This window comes from Bactrocera dorsalis, chromosome 3, assembly GCF_023373825.1.
Source record: "Bactrocera dorsalis isolate Fly_Bdor chromosome 3, ASM2337382v1, whole genome shotgun sequence".
In the NCBI taxonomy this organism is placed as follows: Eukaryota; Metazoa; Arthropoda; class Insecta; order Diptera; family Tephritidae; genus Bactrocera; species Bactrocera dorsalis.
In genome coordinates, this window is record NC_064305.1 from 69,790,713 (window position 1) to 69,807,359 (window position 16,647).

Consider the following 16,647-nt stretch of genomic DNA (forward strand, 5'->3'; position numbering starts at 1 on the left):
ATTTTTGTGGTCTATAAAAGTGTAGAGTTCAATGAATACAAGGCAAATCCAATGGAAGCAAACTCTTCAATTTCACAAATTTCGTATTGTCACCCTCACTAATGATAAAAGAAGAACAAAATTAACCGCAATTCCTTAAGAAAACCAGCCTTTAGTACAATTTTGTCGGAACTTTTATATAAATGAGGTCATGGGATCTTGTTTTTATGAAAGCTAAGTATGTGTTGTTATCATCAACATACCGGAATTCTATACCAAAAACCTAGAGGAGGCCCTTGAGGTCCTCACTTAATTTAGGAAGTTACATAAGATCTTTTTGTGATCCAATCTTTTACGACAACCAGTTTTATGGGACAACTGGATATGTTAAATTGCACCATTAACTAACCAGCCATAGCCGAGACCATGCCACAAGGTCAAGCCTAGAGCGTTAGCTGTTTCTTTTTACAAACTTTAGAGTATATCGTTAAGGTATTGCTCCGAACTTAGTATGAGAAATGTCTTACTTTGGGTATCTTAGAAATGCAGTAAAAATTTTTTTCAATGCCATTGGAGTCGGCGTTTCCAATGAATTTTTTCTAAATGTTTTCAGCAGACTGGGATACGAGAGTTTGTCCAGAAGGTAATAGGACTGATTTTCTACCGCCGTGACTGTACTTCGGAGCGTGCGCCACCGACTGGATTCGGTAGAGGGCGTTCCTTGCTAACGAACAAGCGGCTGGTCAGTTGTCTCTGAGCACCTGGAGAGTCAGGACAAACATTTTCGCGCGACGTGTTTCTGTGAGTGGTGCAAGCCGAAAATGCAGCGTTCGTTAGAGCAGAGGTACGCGATTAAGTTCTGTGTGAAACTCGGTGAATCTGCGACACAGACGTTCAAGCAGGCGTACCCAGATATTGCTTTAGCAAGAAGTGGTGTGTGTGCCTTTTGGGTGGGCCGGGAAGAGATCGATTCAGTCCTATTACAAACAACCAAGAAGGACAAACCCTGTATAATCAACCATTGGGCATCGAATTTCTACTGTTTAATAAATTAACGATTTATGATCATTTTTTATACTTTCTATCTTTTGGCCTTAAGCCATTAATGTAAGCCCTTAAATTATTATTTTTTTTTTGTAAACACTTAACAAAGTATATTAAGAAATTTGTAATACCCAGTAGGAAACGTCGGAGACCCCTTAAAATATATGTACACATGTAAGTAGGTATAAATGATCAGCGTGACGAACTGAATAAATTTAGCCATTTTCATCTGCCTGTCCGTCTGAATATACGCGAACTAGTCCCTCAGATTTTAAAACATCGATCAGAAATTTTCCACACGCTTTTTTCTCCCCAAGAATCTGCTCATTTATCGGAACCGCGGATATCGGACACCTGTAACATATAGCTGCCATACAAATTGAACGATCGGATTCAAGTACTTGTATGGAAACCATTTTTATTTGACAAGATATCCTCACGAAATTTGGCATAGAATATTGTCCGAGACAACGGTATAATCTAGCAAGAAATGGTTCACATCGGACTACTAAAGCATGTACATAACTGTCATTCAAACTGATTGATCGGAATTAAGTTCTTGTATGGACAACTTTTTTATTTGTGACAACTTTTTTATTTCACGAAATATCTTCACGAAAGTTGGCATGGGTTATTATCCGAGACAACGGTACAACCTCGCAAGAAATTATTCAGGTCGGATCATTATAGCATATAATAACCATATAAACTAACCGATCGCGATGAAGTGCTTGTATAGAAAACGTTTTTATTTGAGAAGATTTCTTAACGAAATTTGACATGGGATATTGTCCAAGGCAACCGTGCAATCTCCGACAAAATTATTATAGCTTCGATGCAGTTATCAATTTTTCTTGTTTTTTTATAAATATATTATCAGAAACTCTACACTGCAGCCTGGTACAACCCTTACTCAACTCAGCACTCAAACAAAATTAACTTCTTCCTAGCGGCTAACTTCAACTTGGTCCACCATTTCAATCAAACATAACCTGACTCAACATTGCAAATACAAATGCAGTGAAATTCATCACTTCAACACCACGGTGATTTTCCTGTCGGGTCAATAATCGTCAGCTAAATGCGATAAGGTGCGTAATAAAACATTAAACGCCAGCGAATGCCTTAACTATCTCTTCCGCAGTCCATTGAAGAACACATGCACATAGACACACACTCACAACTGCTCGAAACAACTCAATTTGCAAACACGAACAAGAACAAAACTGCGGAGCACTTTTATCGGCTTTAACGAAAAGCGTTTAACGGTTGCGTTAGCCAATTTGCCGCTTATCAATCAATAGCAAATAAACGAAAAAGATGCGGAAAGAAGCAGAGAAAAAAGTTGTTCATAAAAAATACACATGTAGTAAGTACAAACATACATACATATGTATATTTATGCGAAGTATTTATTTGTGACGCAGTTGAACGAACGCGAAAGACCCGGCTGGCCGAGGTGGTGTCGTGTCGGTGAACGCCTGTAGCCTGTAAATAGCGCGCTTTCCGCGTTTGACTTGAAAAGCTTGCTGTTGTTGTTGCAGTTTTTGTTGTTGCTAATTTCAATTTGCTGCTTTGCACTTGGCGTTGAGGAGCTAAAAAAAATGCTTATAAAAAACACTTTCACACACACGCGCGATTATATATGTACATATGTATGTATCTATATATATTTATATACATATGTATATTCAAGAAAAAACGCACTCACTATAAAATCGGTAGTGAAATTGAATTTCGTTGCAACGTTATTGGCAGACAGCGCTGTTTGAGAAATGGCAAAATAATCGCCAATACGAGAGCAACAACAACCAATACAAGAAGCATTATCATCAATAATACGAAGCGTTAGTGTGTGTGTATTGTCGAGGCTGCAGAAGTTCAATGTGCAACAGGCAAGTTGACGAAATTACCTGCCAATAAAATGTCAATCGTGTGGCACCCTGGCGGCCAACCACATACATGTGCAAGTATATGTGTGGATATCGCCGGGAGAGCAAAAACTTGCATCGTAAATGTATTAATGTTAGTGTGTATGAGTGGCCGCACCTGTTTTTGGATATAGTGAGGAGAGAAGCGGCGAAAGGAAGTGTAAATAAAAATAGCAGACACTAATTGAGTTGTAACACAGCCAACATAGCAGACCACAACATAACATGGCATAACACAGCGTAGTATAACATAGCAGAGCACGACTTAACATAGCATAGGTCTATATAGTATGACATAGCATAGGATAGGACTGCTTGGAACGTAAGCCGCTCGACCTTCCCAAGCGACATCGCTTCGCTCTATGGGCTCTTGAAAAGTTCCAAGAAGATTCGATGTTTTCGAGCCAATTTTTGTTGAGCGATTAGGTTCAAGGGGTACGTAAACAAGCATTTGGGACGAGAGCAACCTGAAGAGATTGAAGAGCTGCCATTTCATCCAAGAAAGAACAACGGTTTGGTGTGGTTTGTGGGTCGGTGGAATCAGGGGTCCATATTTCTTCAAAAATCATGCCGGTGAGAACGTAACCGTCAATGGTGTCCGTTATCGCGTCATAGTAACCGACTATTTGATGACTGAAATTGAAGCTCGTGATCTCGGCGACATTTGGTTTCAACAAGACGGCGCCACTTCCCGCACATCGCATCAATCAATGGATAAGTTAAGAGAAGACTTCGGTGTGTAGATAATTTCACGTTTTGGGCCAGTCGATTAGCCACCGTTAGACTTTTTCCTGTGGGGATAAGTCTAAAGTATATACGGACAATCACGCTTCGACTCAGGCCTTGAAACAAAACGCGTGTCATTCGTCAGTTAACAATCGAAATGTTCGAAAGAGTCATCGAAAATTGGACTCTACGGATAGACAATCTGCATTCGCATAGATGCTTTTTAGTCTCCTCTTCTTTTACCTAGTCATTGTATAGTGTTCCTGCCAATTAGACAGTGACCTGTTAAAACTACTACTAGAGTCCTTATGTCATTCCTTTTAAATCTTAACAGTCATTTGGGTACTTGTTGAGCAAGTTAAGGATCGTCTTCAGCGTGTTTCTGCTGTATCTATAACATATTTTTCTATTAAATATCAAGAGTAGCTAGAGACATATAAATCCCCCCTTTTCCTGAGTCTAATGGAATGTGGTGCTCGCTCTGGCTAGTTCATCTGCCAGCCACAGTTACCAGGAATATCACTATGTCCTAGTCAAAGTCAAACTAAAGCCTGTCAACACAGTCCAACATCAGTCCAAAACCCATTAGCCGGTATACAAAGAAAACAGCAGTCAAAAAATTGTGGAAAACGTCGGCACTGGGTTGCAAAATGAGCGCACTTAGAACCAATAAATGCTATGCTTCAGACAGATCGAAACTATTTTGGCATTTGCAACACAGTTGCCAAAGTCTACTAGCAAAAAGACGACGAAAAACGATTAAAAAGCAACTAAAAATTTATATCACACAAACAAATAAACATATTTAAGTACAACAAAAACGAGGAGTCAATTGCTAAGCGAAAGAAAATCTTCACGTCGTTTTGGGCGAAATAAGTATAGAGTGCCGACGACGGTTCTAGTGACTGTGGCAAGAGCAACGGCGACGACAGCCAAATCGCATTCACCGATCGTTGATCTATTTTTGGATTGACTGTCGCCAGCGTCATCGCTACCAATGTCCGCGAATGGCCGACCGAGCGATGCAAGAATGTGTCTCTGCGCCGAGTTCGTTGTCAAATGTCTAACCAAAATAACACCGTGTGCCTAGAAGAGAAGCAAAAAAGAACTCTCAAACGAAAAAAGCTAAAAGTTCCGCTTTTCGAAATAGAAAATTTGTAAAAGCAAAAAATATCAACGAAAAAATACAGCAGTCAAGTGAATTTTACTTTGGACTGACGTATTTGGCGTCTAAATATATAAATACAATATGTATATTAGGGTGATTCAAAAAAAAAAATTTTTGTTTTTTTTTATTGGTACTCGGAAAAATGGGTTCCTAGACACCTCTAAGAAATCATCTCCAAATATGAGTTTTTAATTGTAACGGGAAGGTCCTCCGCCTAACGGTTTTCTATTTTTTCTTATTATCAGATAGAAAAATTTATATTTCGCTTCCAACTACTTGAAAAAATATCTTGTTAATTAGGTTTTGTAGGAAATTGAATGCTCTAAAATATGGTCTCTTATGATTTTTTCGTAAACCCAACCGTTTAAAAGATATTAACGGTTGAAATTTGACTATTTTTGGAAAAATTCTTTATTTCTTATTAATTTTATAACTCAATGAAAAAAAATTATTATGAATGATGATGCACATAGTTTTGTGGGAAATTTACTGCTCTATTAAAATGGTATTCTATGATTTTTCGATTAAGTTTCGAGATATTCATCGTCAAACAACAATGCATAGTCGGGTGGATCAAAAAAAAAAAATTTTTTTTTCGTTTGGTTCTGTGAAAAATAGGTTCCTAAGCACCTCTAAGAAATCCTCTCCAAAAACCTATTCATAATAATTTTTTTTCATTGAGTTATAAAATTAATAAGAAATAAAGAATTTTTCCAAAAATAGTCAAATTTCAACCGTTAATATCTTTTAAACGGCTGGGTTTACGAAAAAATCATAAGAGACCATATTTTAGAGCATTCAATTTCCTACAAAACCTAATTAACAAGATATTTTTTCAAGTAGTTGGAAGCGAGATATAAATTTTTCTATCTGATAATAAGAAAAAATAGAAAACCGTTAGGCGGAGGACCTTCCCGTTACAATTAAAAACTCATATTTGGAGAGGATTTCTTAGAGGTGTCTAGGAACCCATTTTTCCGAGTACCAATAAAAAAAAACAAAAAAATTTTTTTTTGAATCACCCTAATGTATATACATAGAGATCGCAGAAAAGAAAACGCACTCCAGTACTAGAGGAACGCAAGGCAGAAGTGCCATTTGCGGTCGTCATACCAAGTCTTATACCAGAGAACCAGATGTTGAAAGAGGTGTTCGGTTTTGTTAGATGTTGTGTGGGATTGTATTCTCGACCCCCCAGAACCCGTTCACACGACAGTCAGGTCTACGTAACTGGAACGGATCCGGATTTGTGACTGAAGCAGTTGTTGCCGGGGGTCTAAAAAACGGGTAGTTTTGATGAGTTTGGAACTCAGGAATAGTGGTGCCTGATGCTAACTGTAACTGTAACTGAAACCCGCAAATACAGCTTGTTAAAATATTTTCCCTTTTGAACCACGTTCGTACAATCCGAATCGAATTTCCGAAAACATATACATTGGTTGTTTTCGAAACTGAAATTTTTGCGCAATTTTTCCTTTTTTCATACGAAATTCTAAATTCTTGCGCTCATTTCCTTCTCAAATCGAAATTGCTAAAGAGAGACGGGTGTGGCGTGTGTTGGCAGCACTGCCAGCTGAAAATTGCTGCTGTCACAATTTGCGTGAGTAAACGACAATTTGTTGTTGCAAAAAGCAAAATTTTCGAAAACCCAAAATTTGTCATACATATTTACACAAATTTTTGCTTGAGTAATAGAAATGATTGTATATATACATACATATCTTTATATATAAAAATTACGTGTCACGTTGTTTGTCCGCGATGAACTCCTATACTACTCAACCGATTTTAGTAAAATTTAGCACACTGTGTACAGATCGAACCAACTTAGAAGATAGGATAATAAAAACCATTCATAAATAAAAAAATACAGTGAAATCTCTATTAAATGGACACTCTTTTAAGCGTACAACGCTATTAACTGGGCAGAAGGGCTGGTAACCAGTAGAGCTGGAAAACAATCGATGGCACTATCGATACCATCGATGTTTTTTAAATTTTCTAAACATCGATGGCTCATAGACCACTATCGATTGTTTTTAATTGTATCTGTGCATTGGAGCAACGTGTAAGTAGAATTGGTTTTGTCTCGCATTATTTTATTTTTTTATTAAATTTATGATAATATACAGTAAACTTGGACTAACTTGAAGGCGAACGGTGGTGTTGGCTTTAAGCGTGGTGATAAAAAATGGACAAATTTGTGAAAAGTAAGTATTGTTTCTAAATAGTTCTGCATACAAGTAAAAATGTGTGTATGTTGTATATGTATACTTATAACATGTGTCTGTATTTGTATTTTTTTAGTAACATCAATATCAACTGGCGATAAAGAAAATGTAGTTGAGGATGACATACAGCAGCACACAAATAAACGCAAAAGGGAAACGTCGATGGTTTGGCAGGTTTTTAAGAAATGCAAGGAGAGTAATATGGCTATTTGCAACCAGTGCGGTAAGCAGTACAAAACCGGTGGAAACACGACCAACCTTATGGATCACTTGAAGCGCATGCATCCTACGCTACTTAAAGATCAGCCTTTAGAGAAAGCAAAATGCATGACGAAATTCCTAGAGCGTGATATCCTCTACTCTAATACCTCTGAAAAAAAGAAACGCATTGACAAGCTGGTACTAAATATGGTTGCGTCCGATGTCTTACCTCTAAATGTGGTTAATAATGTTGGGTTAACCAAGCTGATCCATGAACTAGATCCACGTTACAAAATGCCGAGTAAGACTCACCTGCGCAATGTACTATTAAAAAATGAATACAATAGTCTAAAAGAAACTTTAAAAGCAGAGCTTCAGATTGTCGAAAGCGTCGCATTAACAACCGATGGCTGGTCATCAAGAGCCAATGAATCCTATCTAACTGTTACGTGTCATTTTGTAACCGAATCTTTTGAGCTTGCTTCAAAAATTTTGTCGACGAACCAACTTATCACACCAACTAACCACTCAGCTGTTAACATTGCTGATACTATAAATAATGTTGTAACTGAATGGGGTTTGCAAGGTAAAGTCGTTTGTGTAGTAACAGACAATGACGCCACAATGAAAAAAGCTTGTGAGCTGCTTAAAATCATGCATATTCCCTGTTTTGCACATACGATAAATTTATTAGTGCAAGATGTGCTAAAGCTGCCATGCGTTTCCGAAATTATTGTGAAGTGCAAGCGCACAGTCGCTTTTTTTAAAGCGAGCAATATAGCTTATGCTAAATTCAAGGAAGAGCAAGGCGTTAATAAGCCGTACAGTTTGATCCAGGAGGTTCCTACGCGTTGGAATAGTGCTCTCTTTATGATGCAGCGTATTTTGGAGACAAATGAAGCAATCTCGAGAGTTCTTTTGAAAACCCCAAAGTCTTTACCGCCGTTTACTGCAGACGAAATAACACTCATAAAGGAACTGGTTGAGATACTTAATCCATTTCAGGATGCAACCGTATCCGTTTCTGCAGACACAAAAGTGACTATATCACTGATCATTCCAACATGCTGTGAGCTGCGCAAACAAATATTTGAAATGAACTCTTTCATATCTCCAGAGGCTAAACTAGTCGTCGACTACCTAAGGGTCCGAATGGCAGAGAGATTTTCACAGTACGAGGAGCGTACCGCGACAAGGCTTGCAACCATTTTGGACCCACGGTTCAAAAAGGATGGATTCCTGCAGCCATCAAATGCTGAGCAGGCTAAAAAAGCCTTAGAGTTAGAAGTCTCCACATTTTTGTCAAAAACAACACCACGTCCACAGCCAACACCACCACAACCCAAACGCTTTTCCTTCATGAGTCAAAAGCTGGAGGATAAAGTAAAATCAAATAAAGCTGACGCCATAATTCTTTTGCGCCAATATTTTGAAACGGCGCATGAAGCTGAAGAAGTCAATCCACTTGACTATTGGAAGGTAATAATAAGTGTAATATAATTATTCACATGGTTAATATAACAAAAATAATTTTCTCTTCATTTTAGGAGCATACAAAGGATACGACAGCTTTAGCAATATTATCAAAGAAGTATTTTTGCGTACCAGCGTCTTCCTGCGCTTCTGAACGAGCGTTCAGCAAAGCTGGACAAATTGTATCGGACAGGAGATGCGCTTTAAAATCGAATATAGTAGATAAGCTACTTTTTCTCAACAAAAATCAAAAACAATGATCTCTTAATAAATTTGTTAAGTTTTAATTTTTTGTTTTAACTGAAAACATCGATGAAACATCGATGTTTTCTTTCAAAAACATCGAAAACATCGATGGCCCCGGACATCGTTTGTTTTCCAGTTCTAGTAACCAGACATTGAGAAGGCAGCCTTAAATTCTTTATTTTTTCCAATGAAATTTATTTGTATGAACATATTCAAAATTAAACCTCAAGTACAATCCCTTGGAGTCTTATTCCGAGAAAAACGTTTTCGGCTTTATTCGTAAATAAAATGTTAACTGTATTGAATAGTTTTTTATATGAATAATAGTATAAAATGTATACCACAGCAACGCGTGGCCGGATCCACTAGTTTAATATATACGTATATTCTATGTACACAAGTATGTATGTATATGGATATCTAGCAAACTGCACACTCAGCAAATGTCTGCGGTTTCCGAAATTATAAAATCATATTGAAAAAGCTAACAGTAATTTATATAAATAAATGAAATATGTAGCGCTTTTTGTTGCCAAAGCAAACTGTGATGCTGCGACTATTTTTATTTTCAAAAACGTTTCGAAAAAAAATGATGACGCATGAATAAGTTATTTTAGCAAAAATTACAACATTTGTTTCGAATTCGAATTTAATTATTGAAAAAAATAATAATTTTTTTAGAGAATTTTGAAATTTCTACAAGAAACTTTCATTGAACCAGTATAGCGGTTCCGAGAGCCTTAGGTAGTACAGACAAATGTATAAAATTATATATACAAATATATTATTATATGACTGGCCGAGGTTTACCCCTCTTTATCATGCATTACATTAGGTACATATGTACAAATTCTAAGCCCCTTCAGGACAGCCGGGTTGCTTGTCATCGAAGTCAGCTCGGGAAAGTGCTGAATATTCGGATCCGTTCCGGGTTACGCAGACCCGACTGTAGTTAGTTGTTATTGTAACGGCAGAAAACATTCCTAAAGTAAATTCTAGAAATGGTACCCAGGTGGAAGTCCTTAGTCGGATAAAAATTCAGGTCCCTTCCGGTTACTTACACCCGACTGTCGTCGGAACTGTTTAATTTTTTTTTTTAACGGGGTTAGATATCCGAAATAACAGCCCTTGGCCGGATAAAATCAGTCAATTCCGGTGCATAGAACCGGCTGCTGGTGGAATTAAACTGTAGTTAGTGACAATGGTCGCTTTGGATTTAGTGGGGAAGAGAGTCAAGCTCTTTGCGGGTAATGGAGAAAGAAGAGACTTTACTTTTCAACATATACTATCGATGTGCCTGACATCAATATCGCACAATCCTCCGTATATGAGGTGATGGAAATTCTCTGCGGTAGTTGAGTGAGTGTCGAAATATTGAAGTTAAACAGTAGCGGGGAGAAGACACAGTACGGATGATTGCGGATCACTCAGATATTTCAGGGAATTAGTCGAATGTGTTTGCGTTCAGGAACCTATACCAAAACTTTTTCAAAAAAATTTTTAATTCATTTACCATAGACTCTGTCGAAAAATCATCTAAAAAAGTCTCTCACATGTATTTCAGGAAGTTTTATCTACCTAACCAGAAGGGATACGGTTTTGTATTGATCAGCAGTAAGCCGTAAACCTTTGTGAGGTTAGAAAAAGCTGTTATAATGGAAACTTCTTAATTATTAACTACATTTAGAAGCCGCCAAAGCTAAGAAAATTAGTAATTTTTTAATTTTGGCAACAACACGACACCTCACAAATTGACGATTGAAAACAGCGCTTTAGAAATACACATCTTCATACATAGCAGTACAAATACTATATAAATACATATGTATGAACATACATAAGTACCACAAATAAACAGGAAGTACGCTGTTGCACCTCATCGCTATGTCGTCCAAGTGTATTGACATCAGCAACAACACCAAAAAAAAACAACGCGCATGCCACTTGCTCACAACCGGGAGCACAACCCGAAAAATGAGCAACTCAGCAACGAGCAATTTGTCCGCGGCAATTTTTTTCTCGCCTCTTACAATTACGCTCAAGTTTTGTAAATACATGTGTAATTTAGGTACGCTAGACGCAGATGAGCTGCTGCTAAGAAAATGAATTTCCCAGATTTAATACATTTTTTTGTTGCAATTTGTTCATTTCGTGGCTGCGTTCTCTAATTATACCTATCTCCACCATAATATGTTTATATGTATGTGCGCTTTTGATAGCCCCTACGTTACAGCGTGGACATTTGCATTTTCCGCGTTATTACAACATGTTGCTGCTGCAGCAGGTCGAACAGCAATATCGTATCGCTCTCTGTGAAAGAAATCAACTTTGCGCATAAAATCAGGTGCAACGCATTCCACTGCAGCATAAACGCAAGCCACTGTTGTTGTGTTGACTTTGTAGTCAAGCTTTTTGAATGTCTTTAGTTTGCTATACAGATTTACATGCATATGTACATATTTATATACAAAAATGCATCAGCTCTTCACTGCACCTTTTTGAGGTCGATTTTGCTTTCGTACCACCAACGCATAGCCAACCACCTGATTTCACTGCATTCGCGTGCTCATATATTTATGTCTATACATACTTACATAAGCATGTGTTAACATGTAGCGGTCCGCCTGCATTCTTCTCCCACAGCACTAACCAACAATGCTTATCTCTCCTATACAGTTATTGCATATAATTTACAAGCCAGATTCGTTGTTAAGTGCTAAACTTGTTGTTGTTTGCATAGTTGTATCTTTTGTTTAACTCAAAATCACACTACATTTTGTTAACTCTCCAACTGGTTGCATCCATAAGAGAAAATATTTTTTAGAAAGTGGCGCTGAAAGCTTTTATCAAGGTGACAAATGCTCCTTACGAATTTCTGAACATTGTACTTCTATAAAAATATAAATTTGAAATATATTTTATAGCAATATACATATGTATGTATGTAATAATATCCAACTTAAAACAGTTTTACAACTGTAGTCTGCAGAAAACACGACTGACCGCTAGCTTTGGTGTATCAAGAGCGTATTTTCTAAAATTATTAAGAATAAGACACTAAATCAAAGGAGATTCGAAAAAATTTAAATATAAATCCTCTCCAGCACTTTTCAAACATGATAAATTTAATAATTGTATTGTTTGTTTACCAAAAAGCTCACATACCTAACCGCTCAGGCACTTTCCCCCCACATTTTGCACTCATACAGTCATTTTACTCATACAGACTTTCACTGTGCTCACAGCTAAATGCGGTGCTGGCGCTACGTGTGGCACTAGCCCAAAAACCGGACAAAGTTACCGGTCAAGACGTGAGCATCGAAATAAAATACGACGGAATTAAGCGCAATAGCAACACGCCAAGCCGGTCGGTAAGATAAAAAGTAAACATGAAACGATAAAAAGTAATGACTGAAAGAGAAAAAGCGTAATGCAACAACAGCAAAAACAATAATAGGCCACATCTATTGGCAACAAGCAACAACAGTTGTCGGAACCAAAGCAGTTGCGAGCAGAGATTAAGGTGAGTGTGACTCTTAGGCCATCTGGTAGTTGGGTTGCGCTCCGCTCATTTATCGGTGTTACATATGCGCATAGATATATAGCATGATGGAAGACGAGGCGCTACATACAATCTCTAAGCTTCACTCCGGTGCATCAAGTGCGCGCAATATCGCGCATATGTAGTGTGGACGACAGTGCTTTGTTATTATTGTAATTGGTTTCATGGTTTACACTTTTATTTATATACATACATATGTATGCACATATATAAACGTGTATTTATTGTTATTTTTTACCATTTTTCACTATCGTTAATTGAGTGAAATGAAATGCAATAATTATCGACGCCATATCTTAGCAAGTTATTTGTACTTTCATTTCGTTCCGCAGCATTTTTCTTAGATTAAAATGATATTTAACACATTTTGGTTTGCTACGCTTTTCAAGCTTTTAAACACCGATAGGCATAGCTTCGTTGGAGCTTACGAATACCACAACAAATATTTATGCACACAGAAGAATTATTATTTACATTTTCACATGGGTGTAAGTTAATGCATGGGCGCTGATTTCTTACTATTTTTTTTTTGTATATGTATATGTACAACTACAAAACCATTTCCAACTCGACTTATTTCGCAGTACTTAACTTGTTATGAGTTACAGAGCCCAGCCCAGCCGAGTTAATAACACTGTTGGCGGCTGGTTGAAGGTGAAATGGGTCAGGTGCAGCGCAAACACAACAATGTAATATGCCTACAGCAAACAATAAAGCAATTGCTTTTGGAAAAGTTTGTTTTGGTGTGGTTAGATAAAGCATAAGCATGGGTATCCATTATTAGAAGAACAAATTGGAGATATTTTAAGCCGCTTTGCCCTAGTTTGAGTATTAAAAGTGCATTGGAAGCTAAAAAAATCATAAAAAATATGTACATATGTATGAAAAAAGTTATGATATTTATATAGTAAACCTGTCGCCTGTTCTAAGGAATATGAAATAAAGTTGGACCAGCGTACTAAAAATAATCTAAACATACACATCTAATTACTAGCACTATTGTTGTACAGCAACTACTTGGTAAACAAATTTGCACTGAATCCACCATTGTCACACCAAAATAAAAGCAATTTCTTTTCCAGGCTCCCGGCCAACGCCTTCCAGCATGTAATTAAATAGTAATATTTGTTTACTTTTCAAATGCTGAACACTTTGAGCACCAACATATAAACAAAAGATGTTGTGGGTTATGTATGCGCAGCGTTTAAGTGACTATGCGGCAGGTCAAGGATGTGCCACTGGAATGGACGTGTGAGCTACATATGTACATACTATATTGGTTTGGACTCCGGTAAATATTGGCACAATTCCGATTTCTTTGGCGCCGCGATTTGAAGGTACCGTTGGAAAGAGGAAGTCCTCTTGATTAAAAAATATGTAGGATTATAGGGTCCGCAAAGGCTTAGTTCACGAGATATTCGACTTCAAAGTCCGAAAAATCGCAAAATTGGACCATTTCAAGACGCTATTTCACCACATTAAACGCACTTTTTTCACATTTTTCACTTCAAATTAATTAATTTACACTATTAACTTTTAAATAAAACCACATTTTACACATTTAACAGGTTTTTTACCTAAAAAATCTTTATTTTAAAAATTACATTTTACGCTTGTTTGAACCTCATTTGTTTACCAAAAATTACGACGAAATGGAGCGCTGCCATGTGATGATAAGGCAATTCGTGAAATTCCTCTTTTTTTCGCAAAATTCCTCTATTCATGCATATGGATATTTTCTTGTATAAATTTATTAAGCAAATAAGCAATATTATATACGGTAAATGTTCAGCAGAGCGGCTTTTCCGAAAACGTGCACCAATTTTCACGGGAATTGTCTTAAAAAATTCGTTTTTAATTCCGATTCACGAATGTGTATGACGCGTTATTTAATTTTATGTTATTAATTGGAAAAATAAAAAGAGATTAAAATATCGATATTCTCAATATTCGAGTCAGAAAGAAAATTTGTAAAAATGAGAAATACATATTATAAAAATAATAATAATTGGAAAAATAAAAAGAAATAAAAATATCGATATTCGCAATATACGAGTCTGATCGTGAATTGGCAAAAATGAGAAATACATAATAGGAAAATTTATAATTAATTATTATTGCAGAAAGAAGAAGAATTTGGACACAGAAGAATTTTGAACACCGGGGTTTTGGACCGACCAGGGATATTATTTTTCGAGCGCTCGAAAAAATTTTCCTATTATGTATTTCTCATTTTTGCCAATTCACGATCAGACTCGTATATTGCGAATATCGATATAAAAACGCTGTGAAACGCTAAAAAATTCTTCACTTTTGGTTTTTAAGGTGTGGCAACGCTGGTTTTCCTCGTAAATATAAACACTCTAAACTTTTCAGCCATAAATTTTATATGTGATTTTAAATTACTAAATTTGGCTGAAAAATTAAGAAATGAAAGTGAAAATCGAACTGATTTCAATGTTAAGAGTGTATATTTAATTATAGTGAAAGAAAAACGTGAAAAATTCTGTGAAACATGGAGAAATAACATGTGTTCTTAGTGCGAATTTTTGATTTTTTAAACGTGAATATTTTTAAAAATATTAGCTATTTTCACATGATTTTTGGATATTCCACCTCTATAGAAGCCCCCCTATCCGTACATACCCCATTTATACGGAAATTCGTTTTTTTTTACCCCGCCGCCAAAGTAATCGGGATCGTGCCTAAATATTTTTATTAAATCTCTATAGCCTAAATACTATAATGTTGCAAATTGAAAGTTACAAGTTATTTGTGGAATAGTGGTTACACTCACCTTTTCCTTGGCACGTCCAGCGTGCTTTTGTACAGATTTAGCCAGCATGATTCCTTTATTTTCGGCCATCAACCAGTGTGCACACAAATCAAAAAATTTCTCTCACTGTTTAATGTCGTTTGCAAGAATTAGAACTATTTTTTGCAATTTCTTTTAACGTATGCTTGCTATAATGCAGTTTCGAGTTGCAACTAAAACACTCTTGAATTGGCAGCAGCGGAGCTATCTTAGTGTTTGTTTTTGCAATAATGCAGTTTAGAAAATTTATTTCTTATTTCAAATATCGAATTGCACTACGCCGACACACAATGCCCACAAAATGAAAATTATTCCTATTTTAAAAGCGATTCATGTAACTTTGAAAAGTGATTTTTTGATGTTTTCGCTATGATTTATAAGTAAATTTGCTTAGTTTTATTGCTGTTTCTTTCACATTTGTTGCAATAATTAATTTTGGCAAAATAAAAATCCTGCGTTCTCTAATAGCTGCACCACACACAACGAAACTTAACAAAACAGAAGAAATGAAATTGTAGAATTTACGGCGTTGAAATTCGCGAACGCGTATGCGAATGCAAGACAACAAACAAGTGAATGAATTCGATTCGAGCGGTGAACTAAAATTCCAATAAGATTTTATGCGGCGGCCGATTGCGCTAGAGAAAAACAACAATAAATGTCGCGAAGGCGTAAAAGCGCTGCTGTCAATGATAAGCTTTTGTAGAAATGTCAAAAAGTGTGAAGACTTTCCTCATGCAGCGTTGCCATGAGGGCGAAATTATAATTGATATTTTGACAGATTGTTATACGAACTGTTATACAATATTTTATTGAATTATTTTTATTGTTAAAATATTTTCAAATATCTCACTGCTAACTGCAGAAATTTTTTCGTTACTCCTAAAAATTATTCGAATGAATATTCGGATAATTATTTTTTAACCATTTTTATATACCAGTTAAGCTCACAAACAAATAAAACAAGTTCTTTTAAAATGACTTTATTTTTTATTTCGGTCAAATAATACAGTTTGTCCGGTGTCGAAAAGTTTTTTCATTGAAATATGAAAATGTCTTAGAATTAAAATTAGTATTTGTATATTTTTGCCTTTGACATTGTCTGTATTTTCTAAAATATGCTTGGTTCTATAACATAAAGATATATAGGAATGGAAGTTGGGAAAATGTTTTTTTTAAACAAAACAAAATAGAATATAAGCTGCAAACAAATTAAAAATCAAATAAATACACGAATTAATGAACTTAGCTGCGAATAAGAACCAAGTAGC

General features: G+C 36.2%; 2 protein-coding genes across 8 annotated transcripts in view; one reads left to right on the forward strand and one right to left on the reverse strand.

The window, feature by feature from the left end:
• LOC105222890 (myc box-dependent-interacting protein 1) overlaps positions 1-16,017 on the reverse strand; it is a 103,714-nt gene extending 87,697 nt beyond the window's left edge. For 2 of the 6 annotated variants that reach the window (XM_049453512.1, XM_049453508.1), the window contains exon 1: positions 15,359-16,017. In XM_049453512.1, coding sequence (XP_049309469.1) covers positions 15,359-15,427 — 69 coding nt within the window. In that variant the 5' untranslated portion in view covers positions 15,428-16,017. The remainder of the gene's footprint in view (positions 1-15,358) is intronic. The other 4 variants (XM_049453513.1, XM_049453511.1, XM_049453509.1 and 1 more) reach the window with 3 other exon arrangements.
• On the forward strand, positions 6,790-9,040 carry LOC125777806 (E3 SUMO-protein ligase ZBED1-like). Of its 2 annotated transcripts, XM_049453525.1 has the most exons (4): positions 6,790-6,916; positions 6,981-7,058; positions 7,156-8,759; positions 8,828-9,040. In XM_049453525.1, the coding sequence occupies exons 2-4, from the start codon at positions 7,040-7,042 to the stop codon at positions 9,011-9,013; spliced, it is 1,809 nt and encodes a 602-aa protein (XP_049309482.1). In that variant the 5' UTR covers positions 6,790-6,916; positions 6,981-7,039; the 3' UTR covers positions 9,014-9,040. The 2 variants fall into 2 exon arrangements, with proteins under 2 accessions (XP_049309482.1, XP_049309481.1); XM_049453524.1 differs by lacking the exon at positions 6,790-6,916 and having other exon boundaries at positions 7,031-8,759.
• Positions 16,018-16,647: the final 630 nt, after the last annotated feature.